General features: G+C 54.2%; 1 protein-coding gene across 1 annotated transcript; it reads left to right on the forward strand.

The window, feature by feature from the left end:
* The first annotated feature begins 3419 nt into the window (after positions 1-3419).
* Positions 3420-24190, forward strand: DRGX (dorsal root ganglia homeobox). Its single transcript, XM_032226093.1, has 6 exons — positions 3420-3453; positions 5273-5370; positions 5474-5575; positions 8636-8808; positions 10539-10651; positions 23919-24190. Exons 1-6 carry the CDS (start codon positions 3420-3422, stop codon positions 24188-24190), a joined length of 792 nt encoding a protein of 263 aa, XP_032081984.1.
* Positions 24191-24792: the final 602 nt, after the last annotated feature.

Below are 24792 nucleotides of genomic sequence, written 5' to 3' on the forward strand. Positions count from 1 at the left end.
CAGTCACCTTGGTCTTTGGAGAAAGAAGGAACATCTTTCTCTTATAAATTATAAGCGAGTCCAAGCGGGGCGAATCTGCAAATTTGACTAATTGGAAAGTATATTTTACTGCTCACGGATCGAGATAAAATACAAACGCTTTGTCGCTACTTCTGGCGGTCAACGACGCTGCTAAATAATAGGAAAATAAAAGCCGCAATAAAAAGCCCTAAATAATAGCCGTCGTAAACAACCCGCTTCTCCGCCGCTGCGTCAGACTCCGTCGGCCGGAGACTGAGTCACCGGCGGCGGCAGAATCGGCCGGGCTCGGGACGAGGCCTTGGAGCTCGGGGAGGGGACGGCTTGGCTTGCGGCTTCTGGAACCAGAGCGCCCCCCCCCTCGGGAACCCTCTTGATCACCCCCGCCGCAACGGCGCTCTCGGAGCCGAGGGCTTCGCAGGGGCCCCTTGGCTGCGCCCTCCCCACAAGCGCCCGACCGACGCCGCGCCTTCTTTCCCACCCCCTTCGCCTCCCCCCCCCCAAGAGCAGGGCTCAGGGAGCGGACTGCCAGCTGCGCTGCTGCTGGGCCAAGCGGTCTGCGCCGAGACCGGGGCTGGTTTGAGGAGCCCCCGCCCTCCACGGGCCCCTCCCGGATTGTTACAGCTTAGCAGAGGCGGCGGGGCCGCCCGAAAGGCGCTGCGGGAGTGGCGGCTCCAGCGGAAGCTTCGTCCGGCGCAGTTGGCCCCACAACTCCTTGAGCGGGGAAGGGCCTTCAAAGCGCCGCGGGAAGGGCCGGCACCCCCCGCCCAGCCCTGGCCCAGCTCTCCAGCGGCAGGAAAGCGCTTCGCCCCCCCCCCCCCGCCCGCCCGCCCGTCCGCGGCTGAGCCTCCCTGCCGCCTGCGAGGAAGCCTCCCGAGGCCTCTGTCCTTGGTGCTGAATCCGGAGCGGAGGGCCCGGGGGACGGGGAGGGAGGGAGGGAGGGAGGGAGGGGGAGAGGCTGCTGGGCGTCCCGCTCCCCCCGCAGCCCCGCGCTTGGCGACCAGCTGGGTGGAGTTTCTGCGAAGGTCCCCCCCGGGAGCCCACGGCTCTCCCTGCCCTGAACGTCCCGCCCGAGCCCGGCTGGGTCACCGCCGGCCGGAACGGGGCCCTAACAGGCCTCTGCCCGAAGGAGGCCAGCGGAGCCCCGGTCGGAACTCGCTCCACTGCGAGCCGCGAAGAGCAGAAGCGGCCCAGGAGGCTCTGCCTCGCCTCCCTCTGGACGGGAGCCGCCCGAAGAATGCCCCGAGGAAGGGATAGCATCCCCGCCTCCGCCGGGGAACGGAAGGGAGCGTCTTCCCCGGCAAGGGCGCCGTCCGGGCAGGCGTCGGGGAAAAGCGCCCAGCGGCCTCCACCGCCCCGGCCTTTGCTGAGCCAAACGGGATCCGTTCTGGCCGCCCCCCCCTTCCCCAAATTTTGTCGCTGGCGATCTCGAGGAGCCGCTTCTGGCCGGAACCCCCTGCTCCTTCCTCGGGCTGCGAATCGAGAGCAAAACCGTTTTTCTCCTTCAGTTTTTGCCGGAAGCTGCGGGCAGAGAAACCGGCATCCAGGAGGAGTTCTGGCAAAATGGGTGGGGGGTGGGGGTAGTTCACGCCTAATCGTTTGGCTGGGATGAAGGGAGTTGAACGAAGAGCTTCTCCTCCTCCTCCTCCTCCTCCTCCTAAGCCTCCCGGGTGTTCAGTCTGGGCTTTCCGACGCCTCTGCGGTCCCTCTCCTCGTCCCGGGCTTCAAATCAGGCTTTCGATTCTGCGTTTCAGAAAGCCCGTTTTTTGCGGCACGTTTCTCCTTTCTAACTTTTCCGACAGGGGATTGTTGCCAATCAAAGAGGAGAATCAGATCCATTTATCAACAGTTGTTTGACTTGCATCGTCTAATGCATCTTGAGAGGGTCAAAAACCAACTTTATTTTCAGTGGTGCATAAATTAATTACACGCATTTAATAACCCAAATATCATTAGATCCCCCTTTCACGCCGTCAAGGCTTTGCGCCAGGGAAGCTCTTAATAGGGCGGGGGGCCATCGGCAGCCGTTATCTTGGCGTGCCGCTATTAGGGAGCCTATTATGCCCCCCATCCCTTCCCCCGCTCCTCCGTTTGATGTCTTCTCATCCAATCCGGCGCCCCCCGAATTCACATGTTCAGCTGGAGGCTTCCGAGCCTCGTTTTCACCCGGGCTTCGGGGTTGAGCCATCTCTCTCGCCGCCGAGTCTCCAATGCGCTTTAAAAGTAATTGCGGAGGGTCCCACCGCCTCTCATTTGCAGACGGGAAGCGAGTTTCAATCCGGAGACCCCTCGCTGCGAACAAAATCAAACCTCGCCGCGGAAAGGCGAGGCGGCTCCTGGAAAGCCCACCGAATGGCCCATTAGCGCTCCCGGGAAGGAGCGCACCAGCCAAGCACCGGTGCCAACGCCGACCCCCGCCAGGAAAGGGGTGGAGGCGGGCCGGGAGGGACCCGCGGGCCCTGGAGCCTCGTGCGTGTCGAAGAGGCCTGGGCTCGGATGGGGCGCGGAGTTGCCCTCCCCCCCCTCCCTCCCTCCCTCCCTCCCACGGCTGGGGCTCGGGATGCTGACTGAGAAATGACGTCGGTCCCCCCCCCCCCCGCCACGCACCACGTGGGTCATTGGGAAGGCCCACTAGACCTATCCAAGTTCCTCACCCCTCGCAGCGCCGGCAATAATCCGATTAAGGCCAATTACGCGTGAGATTATAAAAGCGAGGGCGGGGAGGCTGAGCGGGCTGGAGAGAGCTTCGCCCAGGCAGCTGCCCGTTGGCACGGCTCCGCCAACGCCCGCCCGCGGCTACCCCGACGCCGGCAGCTGCCGCCGCGCCTCTCCCTGCCGGTTAGTAGGCCTTTTCCCGGGTCGCCGCCTCGACTGCATCCGGCGGCGCCGACGGAGCCCAGCGCCCTTTCCCGGGCCGCGGCAGGAGAGGTCCCGTCAGCCCACGAGGCTCGAGGCGCGGCTGCGGGGGGTGGAGGCTCTGCGAGGGAAGGAAGCGCTTCCCGGCCTCCGCTCTGGGAGAGCCTCGGGCTGGGAGGGCTGAAGCCGGAGGGGCGGCGCCTCGGACTGCTCAGATCAACCCACCCCGGGCAAGCTGGAGGAGCCGTCGGGGCGAGGGAGGCCGAGGCTTCCCTCCCGCCCCCCCCCTTTGCCCCGCTTTGGCTCTCGGGCCACGGTTTCTGGAGCGAGGGCCCGGCGGAGGCGAGGCGGAGGGGAGCGGGCGCGAGGGCCGAGGAGCTGCGGGGAACGGCTAGCCCTCTGCTGCCGGCAGGGTCGCCTTGCCGAGCGAGCCCGGCCCGCAAGGAGCGGCGCCGTCCCGTCGGGCCAACCTCCCTCGTTTCTTCCGCAGTTCCAGCCACTTCGGCCGCCGCCGCCGCCGCCTGCAGCTCCCAGACCCGCTCGGCATGTTCTACTTCCATTGTCCGCCGCCGCTGGAGGGTGAGTGTTCGCGTGCGATCCCAACCGTAAGTAGGCGCGCAACTTTCTCGGGTGGGCGAAGCGCTGCTGGGCAGCAGCTGGGCTCCCTCGGCCGAGCCCAGGAGGCGAGCAGGCCGGGGCTGCGCTCAGGCTCCCGGCCTCAAGAGAAGCGAGCTGGGCCGCTGGGCCCGAGGCCGTTGGGGAAGCTCGACCGAACGGGGCTCGCCTGCCGCTCCGGCCCGGCCTCGCACGTGTCTGGCGGCCAGCGGCCCACCTGCTTCCGCTGCAGCCGGAGAGCGGCGCGCGGGCACCGAGAGGCCAAGCCCGGAGGCTCCGGCCGCCTCCTGCCGCCCAGATGCTCCCGCTTCGCCTGTCATCGGGAGGCGGCGGGGTTGGGGCGGCTGTCCCGGGGGCGACATAAATCTGCCCTTCTGGGGCCGGCTGGGAAGGAGCCGGAGAGGGGAGGGAGGCTTCCCGCGGGAGGAAGGCGAGCCCTCCGGCTCTCTCTTGGCGGCAGAGGGACGGGGAAGAGTCCGAGGGGAAAACTTGCAGGCTCTGAAGCCTGGCGGGCGCAGGCAGGAAGGAAGGAAGGAAGGAAGGAGGGAGGGAGGGAGGGAGGGAGGGAGGGAGGGAGGAAGGAAGGAAGGAAGGAAGGAATGGGCAGGCGGGGCCGCTGGCTTCCAGCCATCCCGAAAATCATGGCCGGTGGGAAAGGCTGGCGGGGGTCTCCGGGAAGGAGCCTGGGGCTCTAAGTGCCTCGTCTCCCGAGAGGCGTCGGCCGGAGTGGGGAGGCTTCTCCTGGGAGGGGCAAACGGCACTTCTGTTGCCCGGGTAGGCGAGCCGCGCGGAGAGAAGGGGACGCCGGGGTCAAGCCCAGCCTAGCCGCTCCGTCCGCTTAGACTTGGCGGCTGGACAGATGTGAGCGTGGGGAGCTCAAGGGCTCCCCGGACCAGCGCTGGGCCCGGCCTTCTAAGCGGGCGCTCGGCGTCCCCTCCTCCCCGCGCGACCCCTTTGGGCCGGGCCTCCTTCGTAGGCCCCGCTGGAGCGTCCGCAAAGGAGGCCGGAGGCCGCCCCGAGGACCCTTCCGCATCTGCGGCCGCTGCAGTGGCGCCTGGGGGGGCGGGCAGACCTTGGGCTCCCCTGGAAGAGGCGAAAGAAATGTGGCTCCTCCGCGGTTTGTAAGAGCCCAGAGGAGGCGGGAGAAAAACCCCGAGGGAAGTCGGAAAGAGGCCGAAGGGCGACTCCGATGGGCTTGCAGGGCATCTCCAGGCTAACCGGGGCCTTTCCTCGGAACCCGGGCAAGAGCCAGGCCCCCTGCGGGAAGCTCCCCTCGGCCTGTGGGATCGCTCGTCGGAGGGCCGCGGGGACTTTCTCCCGCACGGAGGACAGGAAGGAGCGGTGCTGGCCTGGACGGGGTCCCGGGGCTTCCCTCCGACCGCCCCCAGCGCCGCGGCTCTGCTGGTGGGGCTTCGGCCATCGCCCCAGGGCGCCCAGCGTGGAAGCTCGGCCCTCCCCCCGCGGCCCTTCCCCCTGGCCCTTCCCTGGCTCCCCTGGCCCGAGGATCGGCCACCCGCCCTGGGCCGGAGCGCAGCCCGTTTGACCATTCCTCCCGGGAAAGAATCGCGGAGCTCCGGCTTCCTTCCCGGGCGATTTCAGCCCTGTCGGTCCTTCCCAAAGGCGCCCAGCGGAGAGGCCGGCCCCGCCGCCTCTTTCTGGGTGCGGCTCCTTTGCCGGGACCTCGACCGCGAAAGGCCGGGCTTCCCTGCTCGCTTCCCTGGGGCGAAGCGCTCCGTTGCGCGCCCGGGAGCCTCCCTCTGAGCGGCCCTTTCTCCTGGCGCAGGTGCCACGGCCTTCGGCGGGCCCTCCACGGCGGACTTCGAGGACGGCTTCCTCCGTCGGAAGCAGCGTCGGAACCGGACCACCTTCACGCTCCAGCAGGTACCGGCCCGCTCCGCCCTTCCGCGGGGGCCGCCGTGGGCCGAGGTGGGTCGGGGGCCGCCCGGGAGCCCCGCCCGACGCACTGCTTGTCTCCCCCCCACAGCTGGAGGCGCTGGAGGCGGTCTTCGCCCAGACTCACTACCCGGACGTCTTCACCCGGGAAGAGCTGGCCATGAAGATCAACCTGACCGAGGCCCGCGTGCAGGTAGAGGCGCCCCGGCCTTTCCCCCCTTTCCCCGCCGCCTCCGCCCGCCAGGGGCCCCCTCGGCCCATTTGGCCCAAGGAAAGAAATGAAGCCGATCTGTCATTTTCACGATGCACTTTAATAACATCAACATAATGTGGAATATTAGATTAGGTTGATTAATCGGTCATTCATAATTAAGCAGGGATAATGTTCTACACTAATTTGTCCGTGTCTCTCAGGCACTAAATTACATCAGCGCCCCCCCCCCCCATTTCCCTGCCGGGGAGGGGGAGGGGAGGGGCGGCCCCGGGGAACGGGGGGAGGGGGCAGAGGCTCTGGGGGCTCCGGCGGAGCTGCTATCCGGGGAGGGGACCGCGTGGCAAAAGCCCCTGGCCTTCATCTGGACGAAGGGGGCACCGAGAAGGCCCTCCGGAGCCGCCCCGGGTCCGTTTCCCGCCCAGCGAGGCTTTCGGGCTTCGCTCGGTCCGGTCCGTTTCCTGCGCCTCTGGGCTCCTCCGCTCCCCTCCATCCTTTTGGGGGGAAGGGGCGAATATTTTTTTCCACACCCAGAAGAGACACCCAGAGAGAGGCTGTTTCCCTATCAATTCTGCGGAAGTTTCCTGGCTTTCCCTCCTTTCTGGGTGTCAGAAGGAACGAGGTGCGTTGAAATAGAGCCCCGTTTAGCCAAAGGTCTCCGGCAGCAGCTGGTCGACTAGCGGAATTGCGCGTGTTTTTTTCGTTGGATTGGGCTTTGGCTGCGGCGGACTTGCCGCTTTCTCTCCTGGATGCGGGAAGAAGCCTTTTCTCTGCATGACTCGTACGGATCCCTTCTCGGGAGCCTCCCGCCGCAGAGACGCCCGCTCTTCAGGAGCGCTTCGGGTCTTCGCTTGCGGGGAAAAGGTGGCCGCGTCCTGGGCGACACGCAGAGACCGAGGGTGTGTGCAGGCTTCCCTTTAAGGCCTGTGCGGAAATGGGTCCCTTGGTTTCCGGCTGTCCCGCTCTCAGAAAACCTGGGCGGACAGAAGGGCCCGGGGTCTTTCCAAGGTACGAGGGGGGGGGGGTTGCGGGGGCGGGGAGAACGGTTTCATTCATTCCAGCGGGTGGGGCAGAGTCTTCCTAGGGACGGAGCCACAGGGGCCCCATTGCCTCTGGGGGCCTAATGTCGTTTTTTCCCTTCAGGGAAACCAGGGATGGAATTGCAGCAAGAACATGGCAGGAAACCCCCCCCCCCCCGTTTTCTTAGTGCAAAATTCCAGAGTTTGGGTAGCCTTCCCTTTAACTCCCCCACCTCTGAGATCAAGGCACCAAGGAGCCTGGATACCAGGGAAGGCTTTCCCCAGGAGAGCCCGTGTTTCTTTCTGCCTTTTCTGGAGGCCAAAAGGTGCCACGTAGCCTTCTCCTTTCTAACCCTGGAGCTGAAGAGGTAGAGCCTTGCTTAAGAGGGTGCCCCCTCCCTCCCCTGGACACCCATCTGGTTGGGCCTTCGCTCTCAGGGGGGAGGACATCTCCATTTGCAAAGACCCCGGAAGAGGGAACCAGGTGCCTAATAGCTCCACATCTGCAGGCGCGTGCGCACAAATGCACAAATGCACACACGCACACACACACACACACCTCTTATTTAGCAAGAGCCAAGTTTTTTTTAATGCCCACATATGTTATTTATGGGGCTTTTCCTGCCTGCTGTTTCTGTCTTCTTTTTATGTAGGTGCTTGGGGTTAGGATTATGCAAAGATCTAATTGTAGGAAATATAATAGCATGCCTCTCCTTCCCCTGGGTCATGTTAGTATCTCTTAAAACCCAATGGCTGAGGAGAGATAATGGAATTCACTGCAGTAAATTGGGGATTGTAAACAAATTATTTCTTCCATAATCAGATTATGCAACCATGATTATTAAATCTGAACCTGAATCACTGGTCATGTGCAGGGAAATTAAACTTATTATTATTATTATTATTATTATTATTATTATTATTACTATGATTTGGACATTGAAATCTCCCTTTTGCCAGTACACAGGAGCTACGTTGGTTTGAAGTTTTCCCTCCCACCATTTTAGCAATTGGTGCCTAAAGACTGTGCTGCAAATTGAGATAAATGGGACAATTACGGAGCATTCGGAAGATCATAACTTCTCCCTGAAAGGTGCAAGGGCGAGATAGGGGCGGTGACAATTACCGCGTTTAGCCTTGTTGCCGAGTCTTAGGAAAGCAGACAATGGAGCTGGGTGTCTGCTTTCATGCCGGGACACCCGGAGAGGAAGCTCTGTTTACACGCCTGCCCTCTGCTCATTCAAATGTGATTAATGCGCTGAAAGACCCTGCCTTAATCGAAGATGATGTTGTCAAACAAAAACTAAATACGAAAATAAACGACTTCATCAGGCCTTTTCTTCAGAAGCCGGCAAACTGTCATTGCAAAGTCATTAAAATATGATAATGAAAAATAGCTCAATTAAATGTTGTTATAGCTGTGACCTTCATTCAATTAAGGCACAAGGAAGTGTCTGCAATTGGCTTTGCGTTTAACTCCTAAATTTGGAATGCAGATAAAATCATTATTCAGCCTTTGCTGATACATGCAATTAAAAGCAGGCTAAATAAAAATGGAGTGATAATAAGAACAATGATACTCAGCACACTGTAATCATCTTTTAAATGGTGGCTTTCCTTGGCCAGTAGCTAAGAAAGCTCCACTGCCACTAATAAATGCAAAAATGCACAACCGAGTTAAGCCAAATTCTCCGTTTAAAATAATCACACTCTGATTTGCGGGACCGGTTCTTTTAGTAGCAAGGGATTCAAACTACATTTCAGCCTGCTTTTTGCAGACATTTTAAATAATTTTGCAGTTGTGGTGGCCTTACAATTGCATAGACACATGTACGCACATACACGCCCAAATGCTCTTTGTTTTCCTCCTGTTCTTTGGAGATGACTAGGGCACATGAACTCGACCTTTTCCTAGAACCTCATTTGTCTTAGAAGATTGTCAAAAGAAGACAAATCCACAAGTGTGGTTTGTTTTTTAATGTTCACACAAGGATCCTCGGTGCTTCTCTCCCACCTGATTCAGGTCTGGTTCCAGAACAGGAGAGCTAAGTGGAGGAAAACAGAGAGAGGGTCTTCAGATCCAGAAGGTTCTAAGGAGGCCGTGACCGAAGTGACACCCCCTGGAAGAAATTTAAGCTCCCCCTCCCCCGTTGACCAACCTAGGAATAAGAAGGAGAGCCTGGAGATTCAGCAGAGGTAAGCTTTGCTGCCAGTTCCCCCTTCCAGCCCTTCCGGAGGGCTCCTAGGCAGAGCAGGACAGGCGGGGAGCTGTCCAAGGTCCTTCTAGTCTTCCTGGGTCCCAAACCTCAAATTAAATCTAAGGGAGGCAAGTAATGTGAATGAATTGATGTTATGTAGATTTAAAAGGAGGGGTGTCCTATAACAGAGGAGAAGATGTTCAGATGGCTCCAACACAAGGTTATACTCAGTGGGCAACACTAATGAAGACATAACCCTCTATTGTCTGCTGAGCTTTTTAGTCCTGGAAACATAGAAGAAATTGAGCCCCCGTGCTTCTATGGGGCAAGGGAGGAAAGGAGGGCAGCATTCATGCAAAGAGGGATCTAGGCAGAAATGGAAGGAGAAATGGGGTGGGGGCTTCTGAGCCCTTTCTCCAAGCACCACGGATGGGTTCTCTCCTGGCTTCCCTATAAGACGACTTGCAATTGTGTTGCACGAGTCTTTTGTGGTTGCACAGAGGGGAGAAATCGATGAGGCTCAACATACTTTCTCATCCTTCCCATGTTCCTACAAAGGTGGAAAGTGGGAGGCAGGACCAGTCCTCCTCCTCCTCCTCCTCCTCCTCCTCCTCCTTCTGGAATTTCTTTTAAAGTTGAACTTCATGTTGTTGTCATTGCTGTTGCTCCCCTCCTGACAACAGCCTTCTCTCTCCTTACTTTCCTTCTTTTTCCTTAAGAACCGTCCTTCTTAAGTCAGATGCTTCTGCCCCTTCTCATCAGTGCTTCTCACAACTTCCGTCTCAACTTTTACACCGGGCCCGTGCCTGTCTCTCTGTCTGTCTTGGAGTGTTTGGTGCTTTTGCAACACCTGGCGGGCTTTTTACCTGGTTCGCCATGGGGACAAATTGGCTGGTTACTTTATGCCCCATGGGGAGATGCCAAAGGCGTATAAAGTACATGGATGCCACAGGGCCTCATGTAGTTGTCCTAACATGAAAACGGTGGTTTTTACAGCTGATAACCGAGAGGAGATCGGAATGAAAGGGACAATGGCCTCTTTCAGAGTTGCACAGAAAAAATAAGCCCCCGTTCTGACTGGGGAATTCTGGGAACTGAAGTTTTAAAGCCCTGCTCTAGCTCCCCCGTGCTACAGTGAAACTGCTCTTGGGGACACTCCAGCACGGGAATCCGCCATCCTGTAAATTCAGTCCATTACTCCATATCCCGCACTCTGGAGAGAAAGGGAGCCTCTTAGTAGATCCCCCTGCAAACATATAAATAGGCCGAACAATTAAGCACTAGATTAGTAGCAACAGGCAACCCAAAGAAGAGGAATTAGCCGGTTATCTTCCAAAAGCTTAATGGAATTGGTAAGTTACCATTTGGCTTTGAAAGTCCAGCTCTTGGAGAGGAGGAGGACCTGCCGTCTGGAGTGATGGGACCTGGAGAAGAAGAACTTAATGGTTGGCCATGAAGCCCCAAGGGAGACCTAATGGAGGCGCTCTGGTTCTGGGCCACTGAGCGTTGAAAGGTCAACACCTCGAGTGAAATTCCAACCCACGCTAGCAAGTGGCCGCTTTGGGTCTTCAAAGGAACGTGGTGGTCAACCTCCGTCCAGGGACAGGCCACCATTTCTCAGGCTCTTGCTGTTCCTGAAGGCGGGTGGATGATGCTGAGAGGACAGGGGATCGATCCATCCTTGAACTGCTTGCTTGTCATCTTCCCTCCCCCCTCCCCCCACTGCAGCCTCAGCAGAGCGGTTGGTCCTTCTGGATCCTTCTTCCCTTCCTGCCTGCCTGGGACCCTCCTCAACACGGCCACCTATGCCCAGGCCTTGTCCCAAGTAGCGTCCCTCAAAGGTAAGAGGCTCTATGCGCAGCCGGGCACCGTCTGCCCCTTCGGCTGAGCCGGAGTTCGCTCCTGGAGTGCCACGGAGCTGGCCGGGCTTTCTTGGCAGAGCCGGTGTTTCTGAACATCAGCCTCTGACTTCACGGTTAAATGTTCAATTTTATTATTGTATGTTTGGGACCCAACTCTAAATGAAATTAAATTTTATTAATTTTTTAAGATGCAATCTTACTTGGGAGGAGATACAATTAAAATCGATGGAACTATTCCTTCTGAGTCAACGTTCGTGCTGTTACTATATTTGGCTAAGTGCCTTCAGAGAAAATGGGTTCTTGGAAACGGAGGCCTGGTTTGAGATGCAACCGGTTGAACCCTGGGCTGGAAAGGAGAAATCCTATCAAGCCTTGGGAGGACAATTCACCTGCCCCGCCGGGCTTAGAAGTTTTAGGCTGCTGTTTAAAATTTGCTGAGAAAGGACCAATATCCTTTGTGCTGAACTGAAAAGGCCGAGGGGGCCTCTCTGAATCCATGCTCCCCCTCAGAATGACAGAGCTGGGAAGGGCCTTGGGGGCGGGGGGGGGGCTATCCTCTTCCCCTCTATACCATTCCAGACAAATCCTGTCCAAAGTTCCCCTCTATCAAAAATGGATTTCCGTGATGAGGGTTCTCTGGCCGAGCTCATCTCCCTCTGCCCGCCTGCCGCCCTCTCTTTGGGCAACGCTGGACGTGCAGAAGGAAGAAACGAAGGCCAAAGGGCTAGCCAAGCGCAGAACACGTGCACACACACACCCGTGGCCTCAAGAGGCTCTTTGATTCAGTGAAACGTTATTTCCCCCCCAAAGGAACGTGGCCCTCCGTGGCCTGTTTCTGGTGGACGTCTTTCCCCTGCTTCTTTCCTGCTTCTCTTCAAACTGTTTGAAAAGTCACCTTTCCCACCATTCCTCTAAGCAGCGTTTCTCAACCCTGCTAACTTTCAGATGTGGGGACTTCAACCTCCGGAATGCTGCCCATGCTGGCTGGGGAATTCTGGGAATTGAGGTTCCCGCAACTTATCATTGACAAGGGCTCTGAGGGAATTTCCCCCGGAGCTTCCATCCAGGAATTCACCTGACCCCTGGCCTTTCCCCCCCCAGCAGGCTTGTACAATAGATCCTCCAAAGGTCCTCAGTCTCCCATAACCTCTGGATGTTTTTTGAGTGGCTTCAGGTGGTTTTTATGGCTGGTGTCAGGCAGTTGGGGAAGGCCCCACCGACTCCGAATCTTTCATTGTTTTGCCCCTGTCAATAGGAGAGGGAAAACACAAAGGAAAGTAGCAGAGTAAGAAAAGGAAAAGAAAATTGAGCGAATGTGAAAGAAAATATACTGAGAGAAAGAAAAAAAATGATGATTTTAAGTAGGAAAATGTTTCCTCCCATTCGGAGGTTTCCAGAAAATGTCCGTTTGTTGAATGAAGGGAAACGTCCTTTGCAGCCGAAGAACAGCTTGCAAAAGACAGAGCTTCTCTGCTCCAGCAATGTCGAGCAGGGACTGCGGCCCCCGCAGGACAGGCCAGAGGGAGGAGGGCCTGAGCCTCCAGGGAAATGCCCAGCTGCCTTCCTAAGTGGGGACGGAGGGAGCTTCCAGCCTGTTTGAATCAGGAGAGTTTTTCATCTTGTTTGGTCGATGGAATAAATTGGCCTTCTTGTGACGTAAGGAACAGAAGGAACAATTTTTGTGAAGGACCCAAAAACCATAGTCTTAGGGTTCCCCCCCTCCCTATTGACGCCAGCTTAGCAGCATTCTTGATGGACTTTAATGGAAGTGCCTGTCCTGCCGGGTGGGGGGGGGGGCTGCTGAAAGTTGAAGCCCCTCCCTTCCAGCCGGCTCCCTGAGTCTCCCGCTGGCTGCTTCCCCTTTTCAGCATGGCCGGTGCAGCCCTGGGATTTGCCCTGGAGACGCCCCTTCCCTTATTTTGCCTCCACAGGATGCAACCCTCTCGGCCACCTTTCTGTGCCTGGGGAGGCGAGCTGCATCTCTGGCATCGTCAGGACGGAGGTTTGCAGGGCCTCTTCAGGCCGCTCGGCAGGATGGCCGGGCGGCTCTTTCATGCGCACGGCATTGTTGGGTTGCCCCTTTAACTTCCTTGTCTCATTCCTTGTGGACAGCTCGGAGTTCCTGGCTTGCCTTGCTTGTCTTTATAAACCTTTGCGCATGTGAGAGATAGAGGAGAGCCGCCTTTGCTCTTGGGAAGAGCTGGCTTTGGGTCTGGATGCTTCCTGTGTCAACATGGGAGATCCAGAGTTTTTCCACAGTTGATAAACCCCGGTGGGTCAGTTAAAGGTTAGATTGAAGGCGTTGCTAAAGTCCGATCAGGCGGGTCGTTGTTTGCATGAAAGTCTCTTGTGGATTTGATTCCCTTTTACGAACCCTTTTTGCAACGTGACAGGAGTTGCTTGTGCTTAGAGAACGCAGCCACAGGGCTCCAGTGTTTTGATTGGGAGATCTGCTTTCACTTTGAACACCTGAATTGAAGTGGCAAAGGGAGTCAAAGCGCTGGATCAAATTGGAGGCGGCTGGATCGATGGGGGTCGGCCTGATCCTGCTGCCTCGGTGCATCTGGACTGAGTCAGCCGGATTCAGAGGATGTGATTCAAATTGACTTCAAGGATGCGAGTAGAGAACTTCATCCAGGAAATTCTCTCTCTGGCCTCCAGTCTCGCTTCGGTGCCCTCTGGGGATCCAAGCCTCTAACTCCTATTAGCTGTGCTGGCTGCCTCTGACCGTCAATAGAGTTGATGGCTGTCCACAAGGAGAGAGAAGGCCGGGATTTAGACAGCGGCTGAAGGATGGACGCCAGCAGTGCTAGGAGTTCATGCTGGTTCTAGCTCAACCCCCCCCCCCCCTGTTCTCTTCTTTTCTGGGTACATAAAAGTAGGACAGCACACACTTTCTTCAAATGTAATTTTATGCACACAAGCAAGTCCTCCCAGCATTCTATTCATACTACGATGCAGCGTGGAGGTCGCATCTTTCAGTGGCACAGGGGACCGTGGCAGGAGAGGCAGCGTTTGATGCCGGGCAGTGTGCAGGCCAGTCTGGTTTTGTAGGATTGTTGTTATCCAACATTGACATAAAGAAAGAATGGAGAGAGGGATTCAGACTGTACTTTTAGACAAACTTCCCCAAGACTGGTGCATCTTGAACAAAGCTGGTATTTTAAAAATGTAAATATAGATAAAATGTTGCTGCAGATACATTTGCATGTAGCTGCTATTAAGGCTGACTCAGCTGAGTGGTGTTTTTAGCCAGGGCGGCTTTAGGGGCCACTCAGGGCCCTGGACCCTCATGCGGGGTGGGGGTGGAGAGATGGGGCAGACGAGAAGCCTTGTTGAAATGTCGACTGTTCAGAAAGAGTTTTAGAAGTTGATGGACTTCAGGAGTTGGCCTCCATTTATCTTCCTTTCCAACAAAAAATCCCTCAGTCAGAACTGAAGGTATCTTGTCTCTTTCATAGGCAGAGAGGCCTGGGAGGTACAGATATCGATGATGGTGGCAGAGGTGCTTACTTTGAAGTGGTGGGAGTAATTTGTGAGAAGGTTATATTTTCCCAAAGATTTATTTTAATATTTACATCAAGAATTTCCTTCTTTTTAGCCTAGAGGCGGATTAACGCTGGGAAGCAGGGCCAGGCTGGGATATTCCCATGACTATCATAGATGGTCCATTGCAGGGATCCAAGCAGGGCCAAAATAACCACATTTCTTAGCCCTTTTTAAAAACACAACCTAAAGTTGCAATCAGATGAGTTTCCAAGTTAGAAAAGAGCTAATTTGTGCATCCCCAGAATTTCACAAGAGCTGGACTGATGTTTCCCTAATTCCGGCCTTGTCCTTCCAAGGGATTGGCCAACCTAGAAGGCTCTGGAGGAGAGGCCTTCAGGGGAAGAGCTCCTTGGCCAGGGTTAGGCCCCAGGTTCACACCTGTCCAGGAATGGATTGGGTCTGGTTTCAAAAGCTCTGCTGGGAGGGGGGGGGGGGCAGCTGTGGGGGGGGCGTGGGGGGGTGTCTCCTGCTTAATCCTTCAGCCATCTGCTGCTTCTCTCGGCAGAGGCCCCCCCGGGGACTTCCCTCTGGGTAGACTGGAAACAGAGGATTTAATAAATGGGCTCTAAGGCTGCAATCCTTCACTTACGTAGCCCCAGGATGTCTCTTGGAAGGGGGTTTCCCCTCTGAGGAGACCAGGTGCCCTCCTCCTCTCTCTGTGACCACGCCCAGTTCAGGTTTCTCTTCCAAGTCAGGGTTGGCCTGGCCCTGCTGAGCTTCTGAGGCCAGCCACGGCGGTCCAGGCCCAACATTTTGGGGGCATCTGAGGAATGGGGGTGGGGCGATCAACAAAATCAAGACAGCAAGTGTGACTCCGCAAAGGGCCGCCCTTTGGTTACACGTGGGCGTTCCTTTTTCTCAGAAGGCCTGCCAGTGAAATGCAGAGGTGGGGGCCCAGTGGGAAGGGGCTCCATCCCATAGAAAGCCTGGATTGGGTTCAGATTGCAAAAGGAAGGAGGGGAAGGCTGAGAAAGGGGGCCAGTGTTGCGCCTGGTGGAAGGAAGGGCCCCGCGTGGATTCCAAAGCACGGGAGGCAGAGGGAAGGGTCCTGGGGGGCTCAGCAAGCAAAGCAAGGCCCCCTTTTCATATCTGAGACCACCCAGCTCCTCCTCTTAGCAGTTGACCTTCTTTGCCATCCCTTGTGTGACGTTGGCGCTCTCCCTGGAAAGGAACAGCCTGGCACGGAGAGCAGGTGGGTGCGTGGGGGCAAAGTGTTTGCTTAGCCTCCCAAAGCCACGGAGCCACGTCCCCCCTCTGCCAGGCAGCGTGGCTGTCGCCCCTCAAAGGGAGAATCCTTTGTGCCGATGTTTCTCTGCCCCTGGAAGACTTTGTGGGGTGGACTTTGAGTCCCAGAGTTCCCCGGCCGAGCAGGCTTCAACCCCACGCGCCTTCAGGTCGCTGAGGCTGAGGAACTTTGTCTCGCGCCCCTTGTTTTATTTATGCTCTAGGCAGAACAAACGATCAGGCTTAAAAGCTACTGCCCAGCGCACTTCCTGAATGGACAGAGGCAATTCATTAATTGCAAAATGATTAATGGAGGCCAACAGGAAACTTTGGTTTCCCAGCTCTCGGAGAATGGCCCTCTCCTCACCTGGAGCGAATCGGAGGGCAGAATTCCTGGCTCAGGGCAGGACTTCCACAGCCGTCCCCTCCCCCACCTCATGGCGGCTGCTCCCGTTCTTTTGCATGGCTGCTCCTTCCTGGGTAGAGCCGCCTCCTCCTCCTCCTCCTCCTCCTCCTCCTCCTCCTCCTCCTCCTCCATTGATGGGAAAGTAGCTTTTGCATTATACATCAAAGCAGCCGTGGGGATCGATCAGGGCCATTCAGGGATGGGGAGCTGCTGCTGGGGTTGCAAAAGGGCTGCTGGAGGCTCCATTGTGGGGCTTCCGAGGAAGAGGAAAGGCTGAGCTGTAAATTACCCCGGCTTAATAGAATTTGTCAACTCCTCCGACTCTTTGCAGGCGTCCTGGGGGCCTCCGGGTGATTTTGGGGGGGGCAAAACCAAGCAGGATATTTTTTTTTCTGGCCAGAGTTTTTGTGGTCTTCCAGCTGAGGCTTCCTTGAAGGCCGATTGATGCCCTCAGAGAAAGAAAATATTTGGGGTGGGAAGTTGTTTCACGATCTCATAGGCATTCCAGAATGCTTTTCCTTCGCACTCCTTGCTGCTCGGTTCAGAGCATCTTCAGGCCTTGGTTACGTTCTTGATCCTTATGGAGACGTCTTTTCTGAATGGATCCATTTCCCCCAGCTGGGCTGTTGCAAAAGCCGTTGATTCAGAGTCTTGGTCTGTTTTCAGGAGTCCCACTGAAACGACAGAGACGTAGAAAGGGAAGTTGTGTCAGTTTAAAAAAAACAGTATTTTATGAAGTGTGATGGCTCATATTTCTGTTTTACGAAAGAAAGTCAGTTATCTTAGCTATCTAATCCTGCCATAAATGGAAGCAAATTATAAAAATAGTAAGCCACAAGATGGCTTTCTACTTCACGCTAAGCCAGCATGTGGTTGCTTTGGTTTTGAACATCATGTTTCAGCCCAGCTGCTTGAACAGCTGTGCAGCTCTTGGCTTAGTGCAGGCAGAACATTTCCATTCAAATCAGCAGAGTTACACACGCTATATATACAATTTATAATATAAAATTAATAATACAAAATTAAATCGTAATGAAACATTGAATACCTTTATTTACATGCACATGTTTAATTAAGTAAATAGTTGAATACATTTCTAATAAAACAATTTCCAGTTCTATATACTGATCTGCATTTCTTTAACCTGGTAAATTTTGTATATTTGGCAGTTACCCTCTTTTTGTTTTGTTTTAAACTTCCTTGTAACTTCCTTTGTTGCAAAATAAAAAGAAAGAAAAACCCACACGCACAAAACATTCAGCCACTTTTGAAAAGAATATGTTACAAATCTTGACGTACTAAATGCTGTTCACCAGTTGTCTGCTGTGCATCTTCTTCATTCTGTAATCCCAGATTGAAGGTCTGTAATATCCTTTCTACTTTTGACTAATTATCTTCTTTGTTATCCCCTTGCTTGATATTAATTCTTCATTCAATGATGCATTCCAGAGTTTCACTGTGTAATTCGCATCTTTGCAATACCATAAAACATGTTTATGAATGTCAAACCAAAAAGGGATATTAATTGAACAAACTGATATCGTATGTTTTAAGTATTGCCTCATCCATATTGTCCTTCTACAAAATGGTGCATTTCCGACATTCTCTGAAAAGTTCAGTAGACGTGGAAGCTTTAGTTGAGTTAGTAGCATAATATACTTCCTGTTTTAAAAATGTATTGCCCTTATTTACTTGTATGGAATATTTTACCTCCTTATTCCAAAGTTTTAAAGGATAAATACTATCAATTGTAATAATAATGTATATTATAAAACATTTGGACACAACTAAACCACTTTTCCATATTGATGATATTCTAGGAACTGTGGATGTAGCCAAGGCTTCAGGACCAAACTGCAAATTCAGGAAGGGTTTAAATTGAATATACTGTTGTTTTGCAGTTTTAATTTAATTTTAAATTAGTTGGGTCTAATTTAGCATTGCAGAAAATATCCCACTTGGGTGGAATAAGAGGCAATCTTGAGTGAGAAGCCAGATTTGGGAAACTGAGTTTTTCCTCTTGACTAGAAGGAACCATCACAGAAAAATTTCAGAGCAGATGAAATCTCCAGGTAGAATGGGTGGAGATGGAACTGGGCCAATATCAGAAAAGGCAGAGGGTAATTTTGGAAGGAAGCGTCCAGTGGACGTCTGTTTGGGATAAAGTGAGTGGGCAGCCCTTCTGTGCCAGATGGATAAATACAAGGAGGAGCAACCGGAACGGAATGGTTTTCTTGACTGCCTAGTAGAGACACCCTGTGGTATGTGGCAGGAAGGACCCGGATCTCCTTTATATGACGTGGCTGTCGTTGTTTGGGCATAGGATCCCATCACTGGTGCCTTTGGGGGGGCCAAGTATTCAACTTCACATTCCCCAAGCATGACGGCAGGGGGGGGGGGGGCTCTGATCCACTAGGGCCTGAGGTGGAGGCTGCCTTTTGCCGATGTCCTCCTTGCCTGCCTTTTGCCAGAGTTGTGGGCTGAGTGACCCTCCAGCCCCTCCAGCTTCCCTCCAAAGAAATCCGGTTTCATCTCCTGAGGATGAGAGAGGCTGATCGGAAGCAGCTCGGTTCACTCTGAGGGAAGAGGGCAGCGCTTGGCTAACCAGCCATCCCCATGAAATACCAGTTTGGGGACCAGTTTGCTCCCTGCCTCTTTGGGCCTTGGGTGGAGATTGTAACCCCAGGAGGACTTTTGCCACTCAAAGCTCTCCTTATCCCAAGTGGCTTTAAGTCAGAGACGCAGAAATCCCACTGGCTCTTGAACCACCTGGGGGCTGGGCTCCCAAACTCATCGCTGCACAGACCCCCTTTAAAAACTCACCCTTCTAAGGCCTGTAGCGCCCCTCTTGCCGCCTGAAGCCCCCCTCCCTCTGAGCCTTCCCCCCCCTTTTTGAGAGCCAGAAAGGGCTTCTCTTGTCCTCCCGGCCCCAAACTCTCCAAAAGGAGAACTGAGGCCTCTTGAAATCCAGAGCTCACCTGCCTGAACGGCTCCCGTCCTCCTTGAGTGGTAACTGTATAAATGGGATCTTTTGTGAACCAAACTATAACCCAAGTACCTCGATTCAAAATGTGCTTTTGGCAGAAATGAGGCAGGACTAATTTAATTTTTCCTGTCAGTCTGTCTGTCGCAGATCAATTAAACTGTCAAGTGGATCAAATGTTTCAGACTGTATTTATTACATTAAGTATTTATGTCCGAGCTCTGCCTTTCAAGCATGATGTAATATAGCAACAGTAGGTGCTCCAGATCAATTCTGCAGAATTTGCTCTAACCTAATGGAAAACTAATTGTGTATTTGTAATTTAGAATATAGGAGATGGCAGATTCTTGGAATGGAGGAGCAAAGGCCCAGTTAAGAGACCGGGCCTCCAAATACGTTTTGTTCCAAGCGTTCCTGGGTGTGTTGAGAAGTTTGGTAGAAGATCCACCTGCTTATCAGGGGCATCTCTCAGTTGGGGAGGAGGGAGGAGGGGAACGGCAAAGTCATCTCTAGATTAGAGGCGCTCTTGGCGCTCTACTTGATGGATGGTGGGGGGATAGTTGGGATAAAAGAGGATGCTGGTTGTGTCTGTGGCACCCTGGCCAGAAGGACCACACGGAGGGCTTCGTTGCCTTATGCGTAGCAAGGAATGCGGCCTTGACAAGGGCCTGACTGGAGCCGGTGCACTAATCTTCTCTCTGTTGAGTAAAAGAAAGGTGATGTGAGAGTCTCAGCTGACCAAGGCCGTAGTGGGGCCATAGTCGTCAGTCCGTCGGTTATAAGGCAAAAGTAACAAAACGAAGTTAGGCTGTTAGTCTCACTAAAGTGGGTATTTTGTGTGTGGGTCCCTTCAGGTGTGTTTACTTGAAGTGGTGGCGGCACCTGACCAGCACAGTTGAGCTGAACTTATTGCCTTACCTTAGCATCCCACTGGACTTAAAAATGAAATACAAATATTGCTTAGGCTTTGCCTGACATGTGGTAGGATTTGATTTTCTTAATGCTTTCCTTATTTTTTTTTTGTCCCATGTTAACAATTTTCTGAAGCGATGCAACAGATCAATTAACATGCTTTCTAATCAGAAATCAACTCTCGAGAGTATCAAGTGCATGTAAATAAAAGGCCTCCTCGACACGGGGCCCAAAGCAGCGCCTGGAAAGCAGCTGAAATATTACCCGTCAGGCCAACCAGAGAGGCACCCGGCGTTATTGTGCCCAGGGGAGGGGAGGGGAGGCGACACGGGGCTGCTGTAGCCCAGATGGGTTGGATTTGGGGGGAGGAAAATGTAGCAGCTCAAATTGATGGTTGCAGTAACAGAAGATTTTAAAGACTGGAAAAATGACTGGTGTTCTTATGTCGCTATTTATCTCGCTCTCCTGTCCTCCTGCGCTGAAAGGGTCCCCTCCCTGTTTCTTAGGGTTCCCTGATGTACCATGGAAGTTAAAACAGGGCATTGTGAGGACGCTGAGCCCTTGGTACTAATCCTACAGGGCAGGGCTGAGGGCTACCAAAGCCATGGAAAGAATGTATTGGGGGTATTCAGAGGCTCATGGGAACCAGCAAGAGTAAAAATGGGGGAGGAAAAGAATTAAACAAACCAGTTAAAGAATGAAAATGCATTGATGAGAAGAGAAGAGAAGGTCCACCTTAGCAAACCGACCTCTGGTGGAAGTGGAGCCAAGCAAAGGTGCGGTTAGAGGTATCAGGAAGCAGCCCACTATGGAGGGAGGGAGCAGGATCTTAGGATGCCAGGTGAGGAAGGCAGACTCCCCGAGAAGACCCAGCCCTTGGCCTCAGTGCCCGGAGGATGCTCTCCGAGGACAACCGGAGAACATCTAGGCCTCAGCAATCGTCCTGGTCTTCTTCCTTAGTCTCCTTTGGGCTGACCAAGATGAAGCCTCTGTTTCTTTTCATCCATCCAATTTGTTATTTAAGTCAAGATTCAGACAACATGCCCTAAATACTCTGATGGCTGAAGATCCAGTCCGTCTGTCTGGGCAGATCTGGTTTGTGCTGCTCAGGCAGCAGAATCTCCAGAAGCCTCTTTCTGTGATGATATTAGCAGGTCATTTTTAATTAAATGTGCAACCAGACACAAAATCTGCCACTACAAGGGCATTTAGTCCCAAGAGTGCTTGGGCATTAATACAAAAGTTTGCTGGGCTAGCTCGTAGAAAAGACGTAGCTGATAAACCATGGGAAATTAAAATAATGGCCAATTCCCTGCCTAGTAGAAGCCGTTCTGTTTGGGCAGGAGGCAAAGGATGGAGCCCCAGACAGACCCACCGCTGAGCCCACCGGGGCCTTCCCTGTTGCTTTGAAGATGGAGGAAGAGACTTTCTGCTTTGCACGCAGGAAGGCTCAGTTGGGGGGGGGCTCTAAAGAGGGGCTAACAGGCTCCCCCAGGGTTGCTCTGGCTCAGCACAAGACGGCCAGGATTGGGCTTGAAGGGCAGCTCAAGAACTATGGCTATTATGAACCAGAGAACCATTAAGGCCGAGTCCCAAACGCAGCTCCAGCGCCTGTTGTCCTCCAGGACGGCCTTTCGGCCTTTTGCTTCCTACCCTTGCTCGGGTGCCACGGGGGCCTCTGCGCATCTTTTACATTTCAAATTTGGGGATTTGTAGCTACTAGCAGAATCCCGGAAGTCTGTTGCTTCTTGGATAAGTTTCCAAAGGGGGAAAGACCCCACGGAGGTCCTTTCGGAAAAAGCCGCTTTGGGTCAAGATGGCAGCCACAACCAGGTGGTGAAGCCTCGCTCCTTTACACCTGCCATGACCAGAAGCAGGTGCTTCCGTTGCACAGTTGTGCCCTGGACATCACGGGGCTGTGCCAAAGGCAGCTTTCCTTCCAAGCAAGGTGGAGGGCAGCTATGCCCCCCCCTCCAGGCACATTCCTTGATGCTGTAGCCAGAAAACTGGACATTCACTCCCCCTCATCACCAGCAGGAATGCCAAGGCTGAACGGTTCCTAAAACATCTCAGCAGAGAGAGGGAGGGAGGGAGAGAAGGCAGTGGAGTTCCCCCGCTAGCTTTCGTGGTCAGCCTCGTGAGCTCCCATGCAAATGGCTTAGCAGATAATAGTTGGCTGCTAGAGACTGAAGGGGCATCTGGGGAACAGGAGAAGTTGGAAGACTCCAGTATTAGCACTTCCAAGGCTGGAAGTTGTACAAGGGGATTTATTGGTAGGAGAGGTCTTTCGATCCACCCTATGTAAACCGAAGGCTACACGTTTTGTGTGACTTACTTCATCTCACCCCGGGAGTAATCCTAGTGAGGGACCAGGGCCAAGTCATTTGCTTGAGATCCCTTTCCCAGGGTTGGAGGTTGACTCTGTTAGCCAACTGGGTCAGTGCTGAAAGGAAGATCAGGAGCGAAGGGAAAGGGGCCCGTGGGCACCTTGGCCTCCTCTTTGTGGAGCTGCACTCGGAGGGGAGCCTGAGCTGCTCTTCTTCTCCGGAGACCGAAAGCTTTTCTGCAATTCAGTCCGTTCCAGGGGAGGCTCCACCCAGCGCAGACACCTTGTCTTGGGGATTCTCCCTGGAAAGGTTTCTATGCGGCCTCCTTGAAACTCGCGTCGCCCTCCTCAGTCCACAAAAGGGGTTTCAATCCACCAAGCGAGATCTATGAGTTCCACCGTGATGGGGACAGGTGTCTGTTAAGGGGTCGTCAGCATGTAGGTCTACATAAAAATGGAAAAGTTCTTGCTGGAAGAGGCTGCGGCCCGCCACGTGCTGCTTCTACCATGAACAGCCCCGGTTATGTCAGGGGACAGTGGCTTTTATAGGCACCCTATATGTCTCTATATATTCATTCGCCATCTTAGTGCGGTTGGTGCCTGGTGGTAATGCTTCCTCGGGGGATAGAGACGCCAGCCCTCCCTTTTCCAATTGTTTATTTATGTAGTTATCGGTTTTGAAGTAAAATACCTGCATTCGGCCTGTCAGAGGGACCATTCGCCTGTTTCCCTCTTCCGCAAGAGAAAGAAACGTCCAAGGAACATTTGTGCTGCCATTATTGATGGGTCTGAAACCAGATTCCAGCAGAGGAATCTCTGGCGTCTCCAAGCGCTTCCAAAAGAGGGCTGGGAGTTAGGTGTGGTATGTTCCTCTCCTCCCCCTGTGCCCTTCTGAACTGGGGGGATCTCGTGCCAGTCACTCCCCTTTTGCTACTCCTGTGGAAGCTGGATAGTTGGGGAGCTGAAGCAACGACTCAGAGCATAGAACAACTTGCAGGCCTTCTAGTCCAACCCCCTGTTGAGCAGGAGACCCTCGGCCATTTCAGCCCTTTTCCAGACTCTGTGGAGTGGCGCCCCCATTAACCTCTGGAGGCCAGCTGTTCCACTGCTTGATGGCTCTCACGATTCGGAAATTTCTCCTTATGGTGAGAAATTAAGTTACGTACTTCTTACTATTTACTTTTGTCCTAATAAAATTCAGAGGAGAGATCTTGGACTCAGGAACTGAAGGCATACTGTGGTTTATTATGAACACTTGTCATTGATTTTAAACTAACGTTTCTCCCATTTTAACATTTCCTAGCTGTTTCTGCACACGTTATCCCCGTGCTTCCCTGGTCTTAATCTGTAGCCAAGGAGCAGAGGGGCTTTCAGGTCCTGGCATCGAGGGCGAAGGAAATAAGTCCAGGACTGAGCCAGGTTGCGCTGCCAGTGAGGTCTTCCTTGTTTTAGGCAAAGGTTTTTGGAGGGAAGGAATGTCCCACTGCCTGGTGTTGCCTGTTGATGGTCCGTAGGGCATGGAGACAAAGGAGGAAGCCCCCAGCTCTGAGCCTTCAAAGGGCAGCTGCAATGGCTCCATGGTCTGAGGGAAATAGTCCAAAATGTCCTTGGTAGCCCTGGATTCCGCCCCTGCTTTGCAACTATTCCCCACCCCATTGGAGCTACGATCTCTGCCAGACTGGGATCCGCCCTCTGCGCGTCCCTGTTTAAAGTGGCCTCTGAACTGGACCAGCAGGTTCTGCTGCTTCTTCTGGCTGGTGTCCAGAGACGGTCTCTGCTCTCTCGCTGGTGGTCCTTCGGGCAGCCTCCTGGCGGTTTTGTCTGTTCACCCTTTTCTCTCCCTCAGGTAGCCCTCTGTGCTCCTGCTGTGTCCCTGACCACATGGGCCTCTCCTTCCTCCCCACGTACGGCTGTCAGAGCAACCGCACGGCTAGCGTGGCCGCCCTGCGCATGAAGGCACGGGAGCACTCGGAAGCCGTCCTGCAGTCAGCCAACCTCCTGGCCTCCGGCAGCCCCAGCCCCAGCCCGGCCTCCGGGCCGAAGCCGACCTCCGAGAATGCTTTGGACAACAAGCCCCCCTTGAGCCTGGAGCAGAAGGAGAGCGAGAAGAGCGTCTGAGAGCCCACCTCCCACCCACGGGGACCCCTCACATCCTCCAAAACCAAAATGAAGTCCAACTCCTCGGGTTGTTCTGCGACTGGGAGAAGACTCGGTTGCTGCAAATTAGCAAGACGCAGGCGCTCACTTCTTTTGGCCATCTCTGACTGGTAGCTCCCCTTCCCTCAGGTTCCTTATCGCTCTCACTAAATCTGTCGGCGCCTCCTGCCATTAGCTCAGTTGAAAGGAGATTTAGATCAGGGAATCTCCCCTGTGACGGAAGATGGAAGGATGTCTCCCAAGGCCTCCTGGACCCGTAGCACCTGTGAGCCTCTTCCTTAAGAAAAGCCGCATCTCAGAGGGCAGAACCTGAGATGATGAGAACATGATGAGCATGGTTCAGGAGGCTGGACTGTGCCGACTGACCCCGCCACTTCGGCAATGATCCGTAATGTGCAGAAAGGGAAGCCAAAATTACTTACCTGCTAATAGGCGTAGCCTCATTGTACTGATGATACTGAATTTCTGCCCATGTCAGGAGAGCAGGGGGGCCTACTGAGCCTGCATTATAGGAATCAGAAATAGTTTCATGAAATCATCTACCTTCCTTTAGAAGGTCCACA

Source organism: Thamnophis elegans, chromosome 11 (genome assembly GCF_009769535.1).
Source record: "Thamnophis elegans isolate rThaEle1 chromosome 11, rThaEle1.pri, whole genome shotgun sequence".
NCBI lineage: Eukaryota > Metazoa > Chordata > Lepidosauria > Squamata > Colubridae > Thamnophis > Thamnophis elegans.

Bases quoted from the DNA above. Each gene is read 5' to 3' on its own strand.
- DRGX (XM_032226093.1), top strand. From the start codon at position 3,420: ATGTTCTACTTCCATTGTCCGCCGCCGCTGGAGG. The intron at 3,454-5,272 runs GTGAGTGTTCGC...CTCCTGGCGCAG, and splicing joins TTGTCCGCCGCCGCTGGAGG to GTGCCACGGCCTTCGGCGGG. The intron at 5,371-5,473 runs GTACCGGCCCGC...TCCCCCCCACAG, and splicing joins CCACCTTCACGCTCCAGCAG to CTGGAGGCGCTGGAGGCGGT.